Raw genomic sequence first — 20,582 nt, forward strand, 5'->3', positions numbered from 1 at the left:
ATAGAGCGCGGGGGCGATTGCTCGTCGGTGTGGACCCAGGGTGGGCCGAAGGGCCTGTTCCCATGCTAGATCTCTAAACTAGTGCAAAACACAATTGGGGAAAACAATTCCATGGCAAGAGGTGGCCTGTTGCTGAGGTGGGATTAGGGTTGTGCTGATGGTTGTAGGAAAGATGGTTGTTCCTGAATCTTCAGCCTACTGTACCTCCTGCCCAACGGTGGCAGTGAGAAGAGGGCATGTCCCGGATGGTTGATGAAAGATGTCACCTTGAGGCAACACCTCATGCAGGTGCTCTTGATGGTGGGGAAGGCTGTGCCCATGATGTACCGGGCTGAGTCCACCACTTGCACCACCTCCAACCTCATCTCCTGTATCCGCTGTCCCAGGTGTGGACTCCTATACGTCGGCGAGACCAAGCGCAGACTGGACGATCGTTTTGCCTTGGCCTACATGAACTCCTGGTTTCCAAACACTTTAACTCCCCTTCCCATTCCCACACTGACCTTTCAATCCCGGGCTTCCTTCACTCACTTCGTCAGAGTGAGGCCACATGCAAATTGGAGGAACAGTACCTCATATTTCACGGGCAGCTTACAACACAGCGGTATGAATGTTGATTTCTCTAATTTCGAGTAACACCTGCGTTCTCTCCCCTCCCCTTGCTCCTCCCTCCCCCTTCATAGTTGTTCTATCAGTTCCACTGGTCACATCCTTGTATCCCTCTCGTTAGTACACCATCCCCAACCAACAATGGACCATTGTGGGCTCCACACTTACTGAGGTCATCTGTTGCCGGACCTGATGTGTTGCCCTTTTCTGTTGCCCTTTTGCTACGTCCAGTTTATCACCCCCCCCCCCCACCCTCCCCCCCCACCTCTACTTTCCATCCGAAGAATGGTTCTGGCCCGAAACGTCACCTATCCTTTTTCTCTAGAGATGCTGCCTGACCCGCTGAGTTACTCCAGCACATTGTGTTTATCTTTAGTATAAACCAGCATCTGCAGTTCCTTCCTGGCCAATTCAACACCTGACTCCGTTTTTATCCAGCTCAGGGTCTCGGTGTCAAAGGTGTGTTGACATCAATGATGAGACGTTGATGCCCTCAGCCTGACATCCACAAGACCGCCCGTGTCAGCTTTGACGTGGATTGATTTGTGAACAATCTCAGTGAGAATGTCTCAGAATCTGACTGTGACCTGGGTACCAATTTGTGCACAACCCTGCCACCATGTGGTCCCATTCAGTAACTACAGTTTCCCAAGCTTATGCTCCTTCTTAGAGTCATATAGTGATACAGTGTGGAAACAGGCCTTTCGGCCCAACTTGCCCACACTGGTCAACATGTCCCAGCTACACCTGTCCCACCTGCCTGTGTTTGGTCCATATCCCTTCAATCCTGTCCTATCCATGTACCTGTCTAACTGTTTCTTAAACGTTGAGATAGTCCCAGCCTCAACTACCTCCTCTGGCAGCTTGTTCCTTCCCCCTCTCCTTGGTTAGCATGGATGAGTTGGGCTGAAGGGCCTGTTTCCGTGCTTAATAACTCAATGACCCTAACTACCTCCTTCCAATTGTTTAAAAGCTTTCCACGTCACATGGCCAATTTTCCTATTATCTTCAAACTACTTTTTTTTTCCTTATTTTGAGCTCTAAACTATTAGTACTTCTTTCAAAAAGCAAGGGGTCACTATGATTCAGGCTTCCACTCAAAAAACACTGGACAAAACATTGCTTCCTGGGGTGAGTCTAAATGGATGAAGGGTTCTATGCACAAAGCATCCTCTCTGGATGCATCAACACTTGGTTTTGCAACAGCTTGGCCCAAGACTGCAAGAAACTGCAGAGACTTATGGATGTGGCCCAGTCCATCACACACATTCACCTCCCCAACATTGACTCCACCGACACTTGGGAAAGCTGCCTTGGGAAAGCTGGCAACATAATCAATGGTCCCCTGGTCATTCCCTCTTCTCCCCTTTTCCCATCGGGTAAATGATACTCAATGGTTGCCCAGCGTTTAGTTTAGTTGAGAGATAGAGCGTGGAAACAGGCCCTTCGGTCGACTGGATCCGCGCCGACCAGCGATCACCCATACACGAGCATTATTCTAAACATTGGGGACAATTTACAGAAGCCAATTAACCTGCGAACCATGTATGTCTTTGGAGTGTGGGGGAGGGAAACTGAGCAACCTGGAAAAAACCCACGCGGTCACAGGGAGAATGTACAAACTCCGTACAGGCAGCATCCGTAGTCAGGATCAAAGCCAGGTCTCTGGTGCTGTGAGGCAGCAACTCTACCGCTGTGCCACTGTGCCGCTCTTGTTGGAGTGGACTTGCTGTATGACTCTCTGATCTCGTGTTTTGTTTAGAGATGCAGCGCGGAAACAGGCACTTCGGCCCACCCGGTCCGCGCCAACCAGCGATCCCCGCACGTTAACACTATCCCACACCCACTAGGGCCAATTTTTACATTTACCAAGCCAATTAACCCACAAACCTGTACGCCTTTGCAGTGCGGTTTCTTCCTGCGGTTTGGAAATGCATGAGGACATGGGTTTAAAGTGAGCGGGGATGATTTCATAGTATTCTGAGGGGTAACATTTTCAGACAAAGGGGGTGTATGGGTGTATAGAATGAGCTGCCAGAAGAGATAGTTGAGGCAGGGATTATCGTAATGTTTAAGAAACAATTTGAGCGGTACATGGATAGTCCAGTTTGGAGGGATATGGGCCAAACACGGGCAGGTGGGACTAATGTAGATGGGACATTTTGGTCGGTGTGGGCAAGTTGGGCTGAAGGGCCTGTTTACAGGCTGTATCACTGTACGATTCTATTCCTTCACAATCCCTGCGGCTCGTTGGTGTAGCAGATTCTGAGAAAGCTCTGATTGAAAGTCCCAAGGTGAAAATGCTTCTCCTTTTGCTCCTCAGGCTCGAAGGCAGTGGCAGATTACTCCAATGGGGTGTACGACATCACATCCCCCATCCCCCCCTGCTACCTGAGGTCCCTGCAGATCTTGCAGCTGGTGGATGACCTACGGAAGGCGCTGGGGATGATGGGGAGCGAGCGCGAGAAGGAAGAAGTGCGGAGTCAGATCCCCGCCACCACGCTGCAGGCCGTGTCTAGCTGGCTGGAGGCCTACCCTGTAAGTGACACCAACGCTGCATAAAACGGGTGGCTGGATAGTGGCGCCGCCTCACGGCGCCAGAGAACCGGGTGCGATCCTGAACTCCGGTGCTGCCTGTGTGGAGTTTGCATGTTCTCCCCGTGACCATGTGTGGGTCAGTAGATTAATTAGACTCTGTAAATTGCCCTTTGTGTGTAGATGTGTGGCAGAATTTGGGTGGGGGGGGGTGGGGGACTGGATGGGAATGCAGATAGGATAATGTGAAAATGCACTCTTCCAGATTCGGGGACAGTTTCTTCCCAGCTGTTATCAGGCGACTGAATCATCCTACCATAACCAGAGAGCAGTGCTGAACTACTATCTATCCCATTGGGGACCCTTGGATTATCCTTGATCGGACTTTGCTGGCTTAACCTTGCACTAAACGTTATTCCCTTATCACGTATCTATACACTACAAATGACTCAATTGTAATCATGTATTGTCTTTCCACTAACTGGATAGCACGCAACAAAAGCTTTTCACTGTACCTCGGTACTCGTGACAATAAACTGAACTGAATAAAATGGGTGGGTGATGGTTAGCATGGACATGATGGGCCGAATGACCTGTTTCAATGTTACGTGACTCTCTGCCCCACTTTGTGGGGGTATTGCTGTAGGGGTCTGTCCCTGTTTGGGGCAGAGATTGTCCCCCCCTTGTTGGGGTAGCGGCTGTCTCAAGTCTACATGTCTGGGTGCAGGCGGGAAGCACTCCTCCCCCAGGTTTTGGCCGTGGTTTCCACTCTCTTGATTGCACAGAATCTCTTGCCCAGTTTAGGGGAATCGAGGACCAGAGGACGCAGGTTCAAGGTGAAGGGGAAAAGATTTAGTAGGATTCTGATGGGTGACTTATTAACACAAAGGGTGGTGGGTGTATGGAACGAGCTGCCAGAGGAGGTAGTTGAGGCTGGGACTATCCCCGCGTTTAAGAAACCGTTAGACAGGTACACGGATAGAACAAGTTTGGAGGGATATGGACCAACCGCAGGCAGGTGGGACTACTGTAACTGGGACATGTTGGCCGGTGTGGGCAAGTTGGGCCGAAGGGCCTGTTTCCATGCTGTATTACTCTATGACTCTATCTATGACTCTTGAAGCTAGGATGTAGCATTTCAGGACAACTCTGAGTGGGGGGGGGGGGGGGGGATTTAAGCATCTTAGACCCCAGGCCCTTACACCCTCTATACCGTGCAGAGAGAAAGTCATTGAGTGATTCTCCAGTTTTAGTAACTGTCTCCGTGTCTCTGTGACATACTGTACTAAAACAACATTCAGAACTGTGGTATTTTTCTCTTTGCCTTATCTGTTGCACTTGTCTATGGTGTGATTCTACTTGTGTACAGGGCGATCTATTTAATCGGCTAGCACACAAACAAAAGCATTTTGCTGCTTCTCAGTACACGTGACCATAGCAAACCAAAACCAGGGTCGGAAAGGAGGTGAGGTGTTTGAAGCGAATTTAGGGAGTTGGATAGTAGGTTTAAAAAAAAAAACACTGGGCCTCCAGGATTGTAATCTCATGGTTAGTGCCTGTGCCACTGGTAAGTGAGGCTGGAAGTAGAACGATGTTGCATGGCTGTGGACCTGGTGCTGGAGGGAGGGTTTCAGATATATGAAGCATTGGGTGCTCCTCCAAGGAAGGTGTGACCTGTACAAGAGACCGTGTGTGTTTCTGTGTGTGTTTCTGTGTGTGTGCGCGTGTGTGTCTGTGTGCGTGTGTGCGTGTGTGTCTGAGTGTCTGTGCGAGTGTGCGCCTGTGTGTGCGCGTGCGTGTGTCTGTTTGTGTTTGCGTCTGTGTGTCCGTGTCTGACATTCTGAGCGGGAGGGGGATGAGCAGCCTGAGGTTGTCGTCCACATTGGAACCTGAACTCAAGATGGCACCGAAGCGCGGTCACTGTTTGTGCGCTGGTCCCAATCGTTGCACCTGAACTGGAGGGAGAACCAATCCATATCCTTGCGGGGAGGTTGATGAGTGCCGCTCGGGAAGGGTTTAATCTAGAGAGGCAGATGGTGTGTGGGGGGGGGGGCGGGGGGGGCGGGGGAGTGGCAACAAGAGTAGCAGGTCGGCAAGCGGTGGGATTGATGCGAGGGTGGGGGTTATGAGGTGAGGTGAACTTCAGGAAGAACCCAACCAGAGTTGGCAATGTGGACAATGGCAGGGTTTGCAGAATATCCACACACCCAGTGCTTTTAACGAAGAGTTAACCCCACTTACCCAATGCAATGCAAATCCCTCCCATCCCCTTCCCTCCTTCCTGTGCCCCCACCCACCCTGTAGAGCACCCGCTATCCTACTCTCAATCTCCCCTCCCCGTCCCCTCCCCACCTCGTCTCCTTCCAGCTTTATATTTAAATCCTCTTCTTTCCTTATCTGACACCCTTTCCCATTTTTGACCTCGACCCTTTATTACTTTACTACATACTCCACCCCCTCTCACCTGTATCCACCTATCACTTGCCAGGCTTTGCCCAGCACCCCCCACTTCTTTTTCCCAGCTTTCTCCCCTCCACTCCATCAGTCTGAAGACCCTAAAGGTCTTCTGTCCATGTCCCTCCACAGATGCTGCCCGACACACTGAGTTACTCCAACACTTTTATGTCCTGCTCGTCAACACAAGGCTGAACCCCGGCTGCTTCTGATGCTCCACTTTATCTTGTCTGACATTTCAGCTACACTTCTGTTTACTCTCCCACTCGCCTGGGATCCAATTGCAGCTGACAATTCCTAATTTGGGAAAGAGAGCGTCTTCCACCGTGACCTTCTGCGGGGGTTTAGTTGCCTTTTGGCCGGCTCTTGCTGTTGGCTGAGCATCTACTTCTGGAATTGTGCACGTCTTTGAGCTTCGCAGGAAGCTGCGTGTTTGAAGATGAAGAATCTAAGACTGGAAACTATTTCCAAGTGTGGGAGCTGCTTCAGGCATGGAGTCATGCAGCAGGGAAACAGGCACTTTGGCCCAACTTGTCCATGCCATTCAAGTGTCCCATCTGAGCTAGTCCAATTTTACAATGCAGAAACAGGCCCTTCGGCCCACCGAGTCAGTGCTGACCAGTGATCCTTGTACAGTTTTACTATCCTGCTCAATTGGGATAATTTGCCATTTATTTTTACCCAAGCTAATTAACCTACAAACCTGTTCGTCTTTGGAATGTGGGAGGAAACCGGAGCACCCGGAGAAAACCCACGCAGTCACGGGGAGAACGTACAAACTCCGTTCAGCCAGCACCTGTAGTCGGGATCGAACCCGGGTCTCTGGTGCCGTTTCGGCAGCAACTCTACAGCTGTGCCACTGTGCTGCCCCAAATCCTCCTCGTTTGGCCCAAATTCCTCAAACCTTTCCTGCCCATGTACCTGCTCACAGTACACGTGACAATAATATACCTGTAGCAATATCAATGTAAGTCGCAGCTTTGCAAGTACAGATCCAGGTACTCTGAATGTTCTCCCACCCTTCTAACAGTGAATTCCAGACCTCTCCACACTCTCCTTTTCTTCAACACCTCTCTGATTCTGGGCGGAAAACGAACGAGCATCTAGAGGAGATTAGCGGGTCGGGCAGCATCTACAGAGGGAAATGGACATTTGACATTTCGGGTCAGGACCCTTCTACATACTGTAACTTTGTCTGTCCAGTTCCCTCCACAGATGCTGCCTGACCTGCTGAGTACCTCCAGCACTGTTTTCTTACAGAAGAACACAGTGGCGCAGCAATAGAGTTGCTGCTTACAGCTCCAGAGATCTGGGTTCAATCTACTGACTACGAGTGTTGTCTGTGCAAAGCTTCTACATTCTCTCTGTGACCGCGTGGGTATTCTCCGGGTGCTTTGGTTACCAACCACATTCCAAAGACGTGAAGGTTTGTAGGTTGTCTAAGAAGGAACTGCAGATGCTGGTTTGAACCGAAGATAGGCACAAAATGCTGGGGTAACTCAGCGGGACAGGCATCTTCTCTGGAGAGAAGGAATGGGTGATGTTTCAGGTCGAGACCCTTCTTCAGGTTAATTGGCTTCTGTAAATTGGCAGTAATGTCTACGATAGAACTAGTGTGTGGGAGATCGTGGCTCGGCCCGATGGGAGGCTGATGTGCCTGTTCCCACGCCAAAACTGACTCCAGCACCTGCAGTCTCTTGTGTCTCCTCTCCAATCCTTCGACTAATTCCTTTAAACCCGCCTCTCCAATTACGTGCCCCCTGTGATTTTTGCAACATTGCTCCAATTGCATGTCCAATTACCAATGAAACTCATGGCAGGTTTAAGTTTGATTTAAAGGATCAGCATAGGTAACGATAGGTAACAAGTTGCTCCCACTCGCCCAAGCTGCCTCCCCTGATCAGAAAGTTGACTGTGGAGATTTTAATATTTCGAAAGTTATTGGAGTTGGAAAGTTGTAGTTTTATGACTTTTCCTTCCAATCTTATCTAAGGACATAGAACAGTACAGCACATGCACAGGACCTCCAGCCCATAATATCTGCGTTGAACATGATGCCAAGTTAAACTAATCTCAATAGACGAAGGGTGCAGGAGTAGGCCATTCGGCCCTTCGAGCCAACAACGCCATTCAATGTGATCATGGCTAATCATCCACAATCAGTAGTACCCAGTTACTGCCTTCTCCCCATATCCCCTGCACGTGATCCAGTCCCTGCATATCGACGTGTCTATCCAAAAGTTTCTGAAATGCCACAATTGTATCTGCCTCCACCACCTGGAAACACATTCCAGACATCCACCACTCTCTGTGTTTTAAGAAAAACCTCCCATACATCATTTAAACCTTGTCCTTCTCACCTTAAAATGATGCCCTCTAGTCTTTGACAGTTCTACTCAGTGGGAGGAAAAAGGTTCTGATTATCTACCCTATCTAAGCTTCTCATAATGTTATACACTTCTTGCAAGTTTCCCCTCAGCCTACAACACTTTAAAGAAAACATATCTCAAGTTTGGCCAACTGCTCTGTGGAAATAATATCCTCTAATCCGGGCAGCACTCTGGTCAGCCTTTGCCGCACCCTCTCCAAAGTCTGCACATCCTTCCTGTATTGGGATGGACCAGAACGACACACCTTGCTCCAAGTGTGGTCTAACCAAAGTCCTATTAAGCTGCATCTTGACTTTCTGACACTCAATGCCCTGCCTGCTGAATTTCACCACTCCATTCACTTGTGTTGTCACTTTTGGAGCTATGGGATTTGGAGCCCAGATCCCTCTGTACATCAATGACGTTAAAGATCTTGACATTAACAGTACACTTTCCCCATATATTCAAGCTCCCAAAGTGCAGCACCTAGAACTAGCTTGGATTAAACTCCATCTGCCATTTCTCTGCCCATTTCTGTAGCTGAACTCAATCCCGCTGTATACTTTTTTTTCTTAAATAAATAGCACATTGAATTTGACTGTTGTCAGTACAATGCTATCCATCCCAATCCTCCACTTATTACTCTGTAACTTCTCTCTCTTTAGAGATTTAACGCGGGAACGGGCCTTTCGGCACCCCGAGACTGCGTCGACCAGCCAATGCACTAGCATTATCCTACACACTAGGGACAATTTACAATTTTTGCAAAAAAGTTACCTATAAACCTGTACATCTTTGGAGTGTGGGTGGAAACCAGGGCACCCAGAGAAAACCCACGCGGTCACAGGGAGACCTCCGTACAGGAAGTGCCCGTAGTCAGGATCAAACCCGGGTCTCAGGAGTTGTAAGGAAGCTACTCTACTGTTGCGCCACTGTGTTCTTGAATAAGAAAAGACGCTGTAGGTATTCAATGGTTCAAGCAGCATCTGTGGAGGCAACTGGACAGACAATGTTACTTTATGAAGGAGGGTCCCAGGTCTTTGGCACTGCACCACTGTGCCACCCTTGTATGGCTGTAATCCCCCTTCATTTTCCTGCCCCCACCCCCGCCCCTTCATTAGGGGTAGGTTGTAGAGACCACTTAACATCCCAGATTGGAGACTATGTAACCTTTGCTCTCATGTACTTTTCATCCCATCTGTTATGGGTTCCAGATGCCTCTTTACTCACAGGTTGTCAGCATCAGTTTAGATTAGTTTCTCCAGCGAACTCTGGCGTGCCAGTGTTTTAAAACCTAAATGTGCATGAACGGGTCTAACCAGTAGGGCATGTAAGCCATTTTGTTCAGTTTAGATATACAACGCAGAAACAGGCCCTTCGGCCCACAGATTCTGCGCCGACCAGCGATCCCCACGCACATTAACACTGTCCTACACACACAAGGGACAATTTACAATTATCCCAAGCCAATTTGCCTACAAACCTGTACGTCTTTGGAGTGTGGGAGGAACCTGGAGAAAACCCACGCAGGTCAGGACGAGAACATACAAACGCTGTCGGGACAGCACCTGTAGTCAGGATCGAACCCGCGACTCTACCGCTGCGCCACCATGCCACACTTGGTGTTTTATTTGATTAAGAGCATAGGAAACTGCGTGTGTTGAGCAAAAGGCATCAAACCGTGCGATCAGGGGTGGGGGGAGGGCCGCTGAGAGGGTTTGTCCCTGCCCGCATTTTGAACCGGATAATGGGCCTGACCCACAGACTGTGTGGGCCTGAGGAATGACTCAACACAGAGGGCTTTCCTCCTGGACTCTAGAGAATGGTGGTGGGGAGGGGAGGGGGGAGGGAGGAGGGAGCAGGCCCGGGATGTGGGAGGCCAGATTTGTCCGAGGTTGCAGGCTTGAGAAGGAGGCAGGCGTTGAACACTAAAGTCAAACAAATGACACTGTTTACATTGTGGAGGAGAATTGTACGGTTGTTTAAAAGATGTTTTTTTTTTAATCTGGCAGCTTGCAGTTTAATCTTTTAACGGTGAAATTAAACTTCGGTCTCCTCTAGCAAGTCTTTTGGAAAACAGTAACTTCCATCCCTGGCAATGAATAAGGTTTCTTAATTTTACAATCTATTCATCTATATCCTAAGGCATTTTACTTAGAAATTAGCAATCAGTGTGGGTTCTGTAAGGAAAATGGGCTACCTGGATCTACTACTATGAGACGGAGGGGGGGGAGGGGTGGGGGGAGGGGTGGGGGGGGGGGGGGAGGGTGGGGGAGGGGGGGAGGGGGGGTGGGGGGGAAATAAGAGAAACAGCGAGCGAGGGAGTGAGACTGATAGTGAAAAGGGTTCATTCATTGTTCTTTATCTCTCCACATCAACGTCTATATCTCTCGTTATCCCTAACCAGTCTGAAGAAGGGTCTCGACCCGAAACGTCACCCATTCCTCCTCTCAAGAGATGCTGCCTGTCCCTCTGAGTTACTCCAGCTTTTTGTGTCTATCTTCAGTGAAAAGGGGATAGACGGATAGACAGAGTGGAGGGAGATAGACACTGACAGAGATGGGGGGAGGGGTGTCAGACAGACTGACAGAGGGGGGGGCGGAGGGTCAGACAGACTGACAGAAGGGGGCGGTTAGACAGACTGACAGATAGATAGGAGGGAAATAAACAAACTGACTGTCAGAGGGGACAGACATACTGACAGAGATGGGGGGGGGGGGGAGGGGGGTCAGACAGACTGACAGAGGAGGGGGCAGACACACTGACAGCAAGTGGGGTGATAGACTTGCTGATAGAGAAGAGGGGAAGACAGACAGATAGAGAGGGTGGGGGCCAGACACAGACAGAGGAGGGGGTTGACAGTCTAACAGATGGGGAACACAGACACTCGCATAGAGAGGGAGGGACAGACAGACAGACTGACTGATAGAGGGGGAGAGGTACCGATGGATGGACAGACAAAGGGAGAGGAATAGAAAGAGGGTAAAAAAGATAATGTTAGGGGCGGATTTCCTCAGTACACAAACAATAAACTAAACTCAAAACTATTGAACGTCGAAGGTAGGTGGTTAGGCTTCCTGGAGATGGTCATTGCCAAATAAGCCTGTGGTCCAGATGTGGCCGGCTACTTCTCATCCAGTGCCTGAACTTGGTCTCAGGCTTGCTGCATCCAGGTATACGGGTGGTTCATTTGCTGAGGAGTTGAGAATGTAATTGAGTGTAACCATCAGGGACCATCCCTGCCTCTGACCGTATCGTGGAAGGATCTCTCGCAGTGACGTCCTGGTGTTGCAGTGACTGTCCTCCAACAACCACAGCCATCTTTTAGCAAGATGTGTTCCATAGTTTCTCAATTTGCCCATGTGATCCTCGGCATTGACTGGGATGAGCCACTCAGACTGATAGAACATAGAGCTCCCCTATTGTGGAGTAGACGTGATGGGCTGAATGGCCTAATTCTACTCCTATTCCTTATGACCTTATGACCAGTACAGCACAGGAGCCGGCCCTTCGGCCCACAATGTCTAGTCTGTCAAATTAAACTAATCTCCTCTATCTGCATGTGGTCCATATCAACCATTCCGTGCATAACCATGTGCCTGTCGAAAAACCGCTAAAGTTCCATTACCACAGCGAAAGTGCCCAGAGTAGGGGAATCGAGACCCACGGGTCATAGGTTTACGGTAGGGTGGAAAGATGTAATAGGAACCTGAGGGGCAACCTTTTCACACACAGGGTGGTGGGTGTATGGAATGAGCTGCAGAGAAGGAAGTTGAGGCAGGTATTATCACACTTTTTAAGAAACATTCAGACAAGTGTATGGATAGGACAGGTTTAGAGGGATACATGGGCATGTGGGACTAATGTAGATGGGACATGTTGGGCCGAAGGGCCTGCTTCCACGATGTATGGCTCTGTTACTCAACATCTCGATGCTTGCGGTTCCCCTGATCCGGACTCAGTCCCTCTCGCCAATGAACCGAACCTCCTGTTCAAAAGAAAATGGTAGCTTTGAACTATGTACAATTTTCAGAATGTGCAATGAAACGAATCTCCTGCTCAATACTTGGATGGGCACAGGACAACCTCCGGCAGCGATCTCACAGGGAAGTTGACTCGGCTCACTAGAAGGTCACATCCATGCCTAAATCCTGGTGTTAAAGAACTTGTTCCTCCGTTCAGTTTGGCATCTGAATAATCACCATCTTTCAGTAACTGTTGAAACATAGAAACATAGAAATTAGGTGCAGGAGTAGGCCATTCGGCCCTTCGAGCCTGCACCGCCATTCAATATGATCATGGCTGATCATCCAACTCAGTATCCCGTACCTGCCTTCTCTCCATACCCTCTGATCCCCTTAGCCACAAGGGCCACATCTAACTCCCTCTTAAATATAGCCAATGAACTGGCCTCGACTACCCTCTGTGGCAGAGAGTTCCAGAGATTCACCACTCTCTGTGTGAAAAAAGTTCTTCTCATCTCGGTTTTAAAGGATTTCCCCCTTATCCTTAAGCTGTGACCCCTTGTCCTGGACTTCCCCAACATCGGGAGAAATCTTCCTGCATCTAGCCTGTCCAACCCCTTAAGAATTTTATAAGTTTCTATAAGATCCCCTCTCAATCTCCTAAATTCTAGAGAGTATAAACCAAGTCTATCCAGTCTTTCTTCATAAGACAGTCCTGACATCCCAGGAATCAGTCTGGTGAACCTTCTCTGCACTCCCTCTATGGCAATAATGTCCTTCCTCAGATTTGGAGACCAAAACTGTACGCAATACTCCAGGTGTGGTCTCACCAAGACCCTGTACAACTGCAGTAGAACCTCCCTGCTCCTATACTCAAATCCTTTTGCTATGAAAGCTAACATACCATTCGCTTTCTTCACTGCCTGCTGCACCTGCATGCCTACTTTCAATGACTGGTGTACCATGACACCCAGGTCTCGCTGCATCTCCCCTTTTCCTAGTCGGCCACCATTTAGATAATAGTCTGCTTTCCTGTTTTTAGTCTGCTTTCCTGTAATTCAAGCGAGAATATTAGCTTAAAGGGGAAACATTAACATTCTGAGATTCAGGGTCTACATGCATCTGGAAAGGCAAGAACTGCAGTGCGGCACAGCATAGGTGGCGGAGCGGTAGAGTTGCTGCCTTACAGCACCAGAGACCTGGGTTCGATCCTCACTACGGTTGCTGTACGTACAGAGTTTATGCATTCTCCCTGTGACCTGCGTGGGTTTTCTCCAGGAGCTCCGGTTTCCTTCAACACTCCAAAGACGTACAGGTTTGTAGGTTAATTGGCTTTGGTAAAATTGTAAATTGTCTTTAGTTCATAAGTTCATTTATTGTCACATACACCAATTGGTGTAATGAAGTTTCACTGGCCAGGTCAGTCATACAATTTAAAAAACCAACAGACTCAAAAAAACACATTTTGACATAAACATCCATCACAGTGACTCCTACACATTCCTCACTGTGATGAAAGGTGAAAATAAAGTTCAAGTCCTTCCCTTGTTGTTCTTCCTTGGTCGGGGGCCTCGTGTGTGTAGTGTTCAGGGATCGTTGGTTGACGTACGCTCGGTGGGACGAGGGGCCTGTTTCTGCGGTGTATATCTAATCTAAACTAGACTGATAAGGGATAGTCAGCATTACCTTGTATGTGGAAAATTGTCTCAACGATTTGATTGAGTTTTCTGAAGAGGTGACCAAGAAGATTGATTAGGGCAGTGTGGTTATCTTCATGGATTTTAGCAAGGTCTTTGACAAGGTACCGTATGGTAGACTGGTTAGGAAAGTTGGGTCACATGGGATCCAGGGTGAGATAACCTATCTTCTATCTATCTTCTTCTATCGATCTATCTATGTATCTATGCATAACTAAAACTGATCTTGTGCCCTTCCGGTTAGCAGAGTTTTTCTATTTGCGCAAAAACGGTACACGATAGCGGTACAATTTTTCGCCAGGTTCTGCTGGTCTGCAGTGATCCTATGATTGGACTCCTCTACTGTCTGCACTCTTTCACAGATATATCTACACACTCACTTGCCATTCTCCCTATACCATTGGGCTACCATTGGAGCCTGACGAAGAGTTCTGACCAGAAACGTCACCGCTTCTTTTTCTCCAGAGATGCTGCCCGAACCGTTGAGCTACTCCAGCACTTTGTGTTTGTTTTAGTTTAGTTTTCAGATAAAGAGCAGAAACAGCCCCTTCGGCCCACCGAGTCCGCACCGACCAGCGATCCCCGCACATCAACACTATCCTACACACACTCGGGACGATTTACACGTATACCAAGCCAATTTACCTACAAACCTGTGGTACACAAAAATGCTGAAGAAACTCAGCGGGTGTAGCAGCATCTATGGAGTGAAGGAAATAGGCAACGTTTCGGGCCGAAACCCTTCTTCAGACAGATACCTACAAACCTGTACATCTTTGAGGTGTGGGAGGAAACCGAAGAACTCGGAGAAAACCCATGCGGTCATGGGGAGAATGTACAAAATCCACACAGACAAGCACCCTTAGTCGGGATCGAACTCGGGTCTCTGGCGCTGCAAGGGCTATAAGGCGGCAACTCTACATCTGCGCCACCGTGCCGTCTTTGGTTAAAAAAAAAAAAACCAGCATCTGCAGTTCCTTCCTACACACCACTGGCAAGTGGAGGGTAGTGGTCGAGGTGTAAATCGTCCACTGGCCACAGGGCTGCAAGATGATCCACTTGTGTTGGTTGCATCCCTGGACAGGGGACATGTTACAAGCTCTGTCCCAGCTTCTACTAACGTTAGAAGGTTGCATCAACCCAGACAGATCGTTGTGTGTGGAGAGGGCGTGTGAACGAGCGCATCGACCAACAAGTCCACCCAGGCTTATCCGGCATTCATCTCTGGCCAGGAAGGAGCAGGGGAAGTGAAGCTGAGTGGTTATTCCGAAGCAGTTCACATCCTTTCAGGAAACACATTTATCTTGATATGACAGTTCTGGATGATGAGTATCGGAGTGTTCCACCGAGGTTTCCACACCACGGTGGCCGGCACGGCGGCACAGCGGTAGAGTCGCTGTCTTACAGCGCCAGAGACCCCAGTTCGATCCTGACTACAGGTGCTGTCTATACGGAGTTAGTACGTTCTCCCCGTGACCTGCGCGGGTTTTTTTCCGGTTTCCTCCCACGCTCCAAAAAGACGTACAGAGTTGTGATTAATTGGCTTGATATAATTGTAATATTGTCCCTGGTGTGTGTAGGATAGTATTGGTGTGCAGGGATCGCTGGTCGGCACGGACTCTGTGGGCCGAAGGGCCTGTAGCAACTCACTAGGTAACAAGTGATACAATGAAACTCAACAGGACGCCAGTGAAACTAATACGACAACCTACATACTGTAGGTGAGACCAAATGCTGCCGAGGCGATCGTCTCGCTAAACACCTCCGCATAGTCCTCCTTGGCCTACATGGTCTCTTGGTTGCCAAACATTTTATCTCCCCTTTAACTCCCCGTCCCACACTGACCTTTCTGTCCTGGGCCTCCCCCATTGTCAGAGTGAGGCCAAACACAAATTGGAGGAAGAGCACCTCATATTTCCCTTGAGCAGCTTAGACCCCAGCGGTATGAAAATTGTTTTCTCTAACTTCAAGGAATCCTTGCATCCCCTCTCTCTCCGTCCCTCCCCACCCTAGTTGTACTAGTTTCATTGTCATCCGGTTGAGATCCGCTATCTGTATAACTTATCACCTGGATGTGTAGGATGGAACTGCAGATGATGGTTTATATGCAATATAGACATAAAATAGTTATCACCTAGCTCAGAGCCCACAATGGACCATTGTGGGCTCCACCTTTCCTTGATCTTCGGTATTTTTTGCATATCTTTCATTCATTTTGTTCTATATCTCTCTCTATATCACCGTCTATATCTCTCATTTCCCGTTCCCCTAACTCTCAGTCTGAAGAAGAATCTTCAGTTCAAACTAAATGTCATGGGAGAGGGAAACTAGAGGAATGATAAATTTCAGAAAAGGTATGAAAATAAACCTGTAGTTTCCTCTCCCCTGACTCTCAGTCTGAAGAAGGGTCTCGACCTGAAACGTCACCTATTCTTATTCTCCAGAGATGCTGCCTGACCCGCTAGTTACTCCAGCATTTTGTGTCTATCTTCAGTGTAGACTAACATCTGCAGTTCCTCCCTACACAGTTCAAGCAAAATCACTAACTCTGCTCCGCTCGCCGCAGAGGCTGCCTGACCCACTGAGTATTTCTAGCATTTAGTGTAGGAAGGAACTGCAGATGCTGGTTTAAACCGAGGCCAGACACAAACAGCTGGACTTGCACAGCGGATCAGGCAGCATCTCTGGGGCCAAGGAAGGGACAAGGATGTAAGGTACACAAAAATGCTGGAGAAACTCAGCGGGTGCAGCAGCATCTATGGAGCGAAGGAAATAGGCAACGTTTCGGCCCGAAACGTTGCCTATTTCCTTCGCTCCATAGATGCTGCTGCACCCGCTGAGTTTCTCCAGCATTTTTGTGTACCTTCGATTTTCCAGCATCTGCAGTTCCTTCTTGAACACAGGGACAAGGACGTTTCTGGTCGAGACCCTTCTTCAGACTCTGGTGTCTGCTTCCCATTAACTGTGCAGCCTTTATCTTGATTTTATATGAAAAATAGATCAAAGTAAACCGGTGTTCAACTTCTTATTTTTGACCAATTGTTTACCCAGTGAGGGGAAAAGAAAGCTTCTAACTCTCCAGAACTCACCGGCTCACCTTCAAGAGGTCACGGACGTGGATGAAGATGTTATTTTTAGCCTGGTGGCTGAGGGCGGAGGGTGGGCTCTTGGCGTTTCCACACTGCTAATGCGCTCAGAAGCAATTGGACACCGGCTGGTCCCCACTCGATCTGCATTGAATTGGGATTGCTGCCTTAACAACAAACACTTGACTTCTCTTTTTAAATGGAGTGTGCGGGTCGGGTTGCGTTGGCGGCCACAGTGAGCTTGCTGGCGGCTTTGATGCCACTGTAACCCAATGCCGGCCGGGCTGCAAACCTCTGGTTGAAGTTGGGGATTTGTGCCGCAAACCAGATGCTGTGGATTTACTGAGGCGGGACGGCTTGTCTTGGGCTCATGTTGTACGTCGCCTCGGCTTTAGTCTCAGCTCGACTTCAGGGAGAGCAGGCAGTGAGGGGGAAGCTGTTGAAGTGTTTATCAGCCTGCAATATCAGTCAACACACTGCAGCTGCTAAGGAATTACAACTGCACTGAAAGCTCGCTCTCTCTCTTTCTCTCCCTTCTCTTTTTCTCTTTCTTTCTCCTCTTTTTCTTTCTTTCTCTTTCTCTCTCTTTCTTTCTCTCTCTTTTTCTTTCTCTCTTTCTCTCCTCTTTTTTCTCTCCTTTCTCTTTCTCTCTCTTTCTCTCTTTCTCTTCTCTCTCTTTCTCTCTCTTTCTCCTCACTCACACCTCTTGCTCTCCCTTTTTCACTCTTTTTCGCTTTCTCTCTTTTTTCTCTCTCTCTTTCTCTTTCTCTTCCCTCCTCTCTTTTTCTCACCTGTTCTCTTTCTCTCTTTCTCTCTCTCTCTCTCTCTCTCCCTCCCTCCCTTATTCCTCCTTTCTCTGCCTCCTCGGGATGATGGCTAGTGTGTAGCATGGATGGTGAGATCGATATTTACAGGCATCTCACTTGGTTGAAGAGGGTAAGTAGGTCTTGTGCCTAACTTAAGAAAACCGTGCAAGTTTAAAAAAGCTCATTCTGCATTTAAATCGCCCCCACCCCCCAGGGTCCTGCTACCCCCTCTCATCGGGTGGATGATTGCAAGAAAATTGTTGCTCTGCTCGTTGTGAGGCTTGTACTTAAGGAATTTTTAAATGGTGTCGCAATTATGTGCAGTTCATATTAAGTTTGTGATTTTAAAAGTTACTGAAAGGTTTGCACAGGTCCTGTTGTTCATTCCTCTTTTAAAAATAAGTACAGCAGTGATTTGGAAGGAGGGAGGGAGGGAGGGAGGGGGGGGGGGGGGTGGGCAGGAGGTTAGGCTTGTAAGGCGATGGGGACAGAGCAGATGAGCTTTCACTTCACTACACAACAGATCAGGAAATAGTTTGCATTTCTGTATTATTGGAGCAGCATGTTCACAGTGGAGGGTGAGAGGGTGTCTCGGTCAGGCAGGGGTGGGGGGGAGAGGGGAGGTTCAGGTTCCCCGTCCGAGTGTTTAAAAGTATACATGCCGTCCGCAGCTGAGAGAGGCGAGAGTGTGCACAGAAAAGTGGAAGCTTGCTCAAAGTGTGGAAAACCGTGAATCTTTGTGCAGAGAGAAACCTCGTTGTGTGAACATAGAAAATAGAACAGTTCCAGCACAGGAACAGGCCCTTCGGCCCACAGTACCTGCTCCAAAGAAAACAACTCGACTTTGTACAATTTCTCCTTACAGCTAATACCTTCTAATGCAGCTAGCATTCAGGTAAAATAACAAAGTGCCTTAGGTGGGACCGTGCAGCTGGTGGAACCATTGCCTGACAGCGCCAGTGTCCCGTGTTCCATCCTGACCTTGGATGCTGTCTTTGTGGAGTTTGCATGTTCTCCTCGTTTAGTTTAAAGATGCAGCATGGAAACGGGCCCTTCAGCCAACCAAGTCCGTGCCAAACAGCGATCCCCTATACACTATGCTATCCCAGTTTTGCATCCTACAAACTAGGAGCCAATTATTCTGCAAACCTGCGCAGCTTTGGGATGTGGGAGGAAACTGGGGAACCCAGAGATAACACACGCAGTCAAGGTACAAACTCCGTACAGTACAGCTTTCTTAGTCGGGATCGAACCCGGGTCTCTGGTGGTGTGAGGCCACAGTTCTACTGCTGCGCCAGCCTTGTGACTGTGTGGGGCTCCTCCGAGTGCTCTGGTTTCTTCCCACTTCCCAGAGAAATTTTGTAGGTTAATTGGCCTGTGTAAATTGTCCCCGTGACTAGTCATGGTTGGGCTACCGAGATACAATGCCAAACTCTGCTTTCATGCTATCCAGGCAAACCATACCATGCAAGAGTGCTGTCAAGCCGTACACAATCACAACAGGTAGTGCAAAGAGAAAAATGCCAGAGTGTAGAATATAGTGTTACTGAGTATAGTTTTGCAGTTAAAGAGAAAGTGCAGATAAAACAGCGCAGTGGCCAGAATGCAGTAGGTTAAGAGATCTAGCTTATGAAAGATCCAATCTGTAGTCTAATAACAATGGGGAAGATGCTGTTCCTGAATCCAGTGGTATTTGTTTTCAAGCTTTTGAGTCTTCCACCCGGCGAGAGGGTCGCGATTAAAGGTCCTTGACTAGCGACACAAAAAGCTGGCGTAAGTCGGCAGTTCAGACGGTATCTCTGGAGAAAAGTAATAGGTGACGTTTCGGGTTGAGGAGGGATCCCCAGCATCTGCGGTTCCTTCCTACTACGCAGGTCCTTGTTTGTGTTGGCTGCTTTCCCAAGACAGCGTGACATATGCATGGAGTTGATGGGGAGGCTAGTTTGTGTGATTGACTGGGCTGCATTCACCACACTCTGTGTAGTCTTACGCAGAGCTGTTGCCAATCCAAGCGTTGGTTCCCTGATTTGTTCGGCAGAAGCTCCTCCCCCACACTGGCCCAACAGACCCACCTTCAACTGTCCCCGAGGTCACTTTTCCCCTCTCCATCGTCACCACCACCACCTTTAACCCTTCCCTGACCTTTGACCGGGGGGTTAAGGAGATATACACTTCCCGTGAAGGGAAACGGGCAGTTGACTTTTCGGGTCGAAACCCTTCATCTGGGCCTGTGAAGAGAGTCGACCCAAAACGTTGACTGTCCGTTTCCTTCCACAGATGCTGCCTGACCCGCTGAGTTCCTCCAGTCCTTTGTTTCTGGCTTCAGATTCCAGCATCTGCAGTCTCTTGTGTCTACGTAATGGATGTCACGAGAGGGGAAGAGCAAGGCCGCACGAGACCAAACGTACACGGCGAGCGTTTCACTGAACATTTGCGCTCAGTCCGCGTTAGCATATGCGATCTCACGATTGCCAAACACTCACACACTCACACACACAAAAATTGGAGGAACAGCACCACATATTTCGCTTGGGCAGCTCACAATCCAGCGGGATGAACATTGAATTCTCTAATTTTAAGTAGCTTCATCCCCTACTCCTTTCCTTGCCGCTTAGTCGTTTTACCAGTTCCACAGTTCTCCGCAGTGTTTCCCTTGCAGTGTTGGAGGAGACCAGAGCACTCGGAGAAAACCCACGCAGTCACAGGGAGAACGTATGAATTCTGTACAGACAGCACCCATAGTCAGGATCGAACCCTAGTCTCTGGCGCTGCACGGCAGCAACTCTACCACTGCGCCGCCCTAAATGGTCTTATTTACCATACCAGAACTGAGCTTCCAAAATACCGAGCACCCCACTAAATTCCTCCAACATCTCGAAACTGTTCCCTTAAAACATATTTCTAACCACAATTTCCTTTCATGTTTATCTAATATTTTAATTGCCACCGCTCTGACCAAGCAACATGTAACCACACCTCTCTTACCAGCGTGTATTTCTGTCTGTGGGAACCTTCAACCATTTCATGCTTAAAAGTGTAGCATTAAACTTGTATTTTTGTT

At 48.7% G+C, this 20,582-nt stretch overlaps 1 protein-coding gene across 6 annotated transcripts in view; it reads left to right on the forward strand.

The window, feature by feature from the left end:
• The window catches only part of ppfibp2 (PPFIA binding protein 2), a 105,664-nt gene that overhangs the window by 23,955 nt on the left and 61,127 nt on the right, over positions 1-20,582 (forward strand). For 5 of the 6 annotated variants that reach the window (XM_033038813.1, XM_033038815.1, XM_033038811.1 and 2 more), the window contains exon 3: positions 2,933-3,147. In XM_033038813.1, coding sequence (XP_032894704.1) covers positions 2,933-3,147 — 215 coding nt within the window. Of the gene's footprint in view, positions 1-2,932; positions 3,148-17,514; positions 17,652-20,582 lie in introns of those variants that run through there. The other variant, XM_033038816.1, reaches the window with a different exon arrangement.

The sequence above is a fragment of the Amblyraja radiata genome, chromosome 20 (genome assembly GCF_010909765.2).
Source record: "Amblyraja radiata isolate CabotCenter1 chromosome 20, sAmbRad1.1.pri, whole genome shotgun sequence".
Lineage (NCBI taxonomy): Eukaryota > Metazoa > Chordata > Chondrichthyes > Rajiformes > Rajidae > Amblyraja > Amblyraja radiata.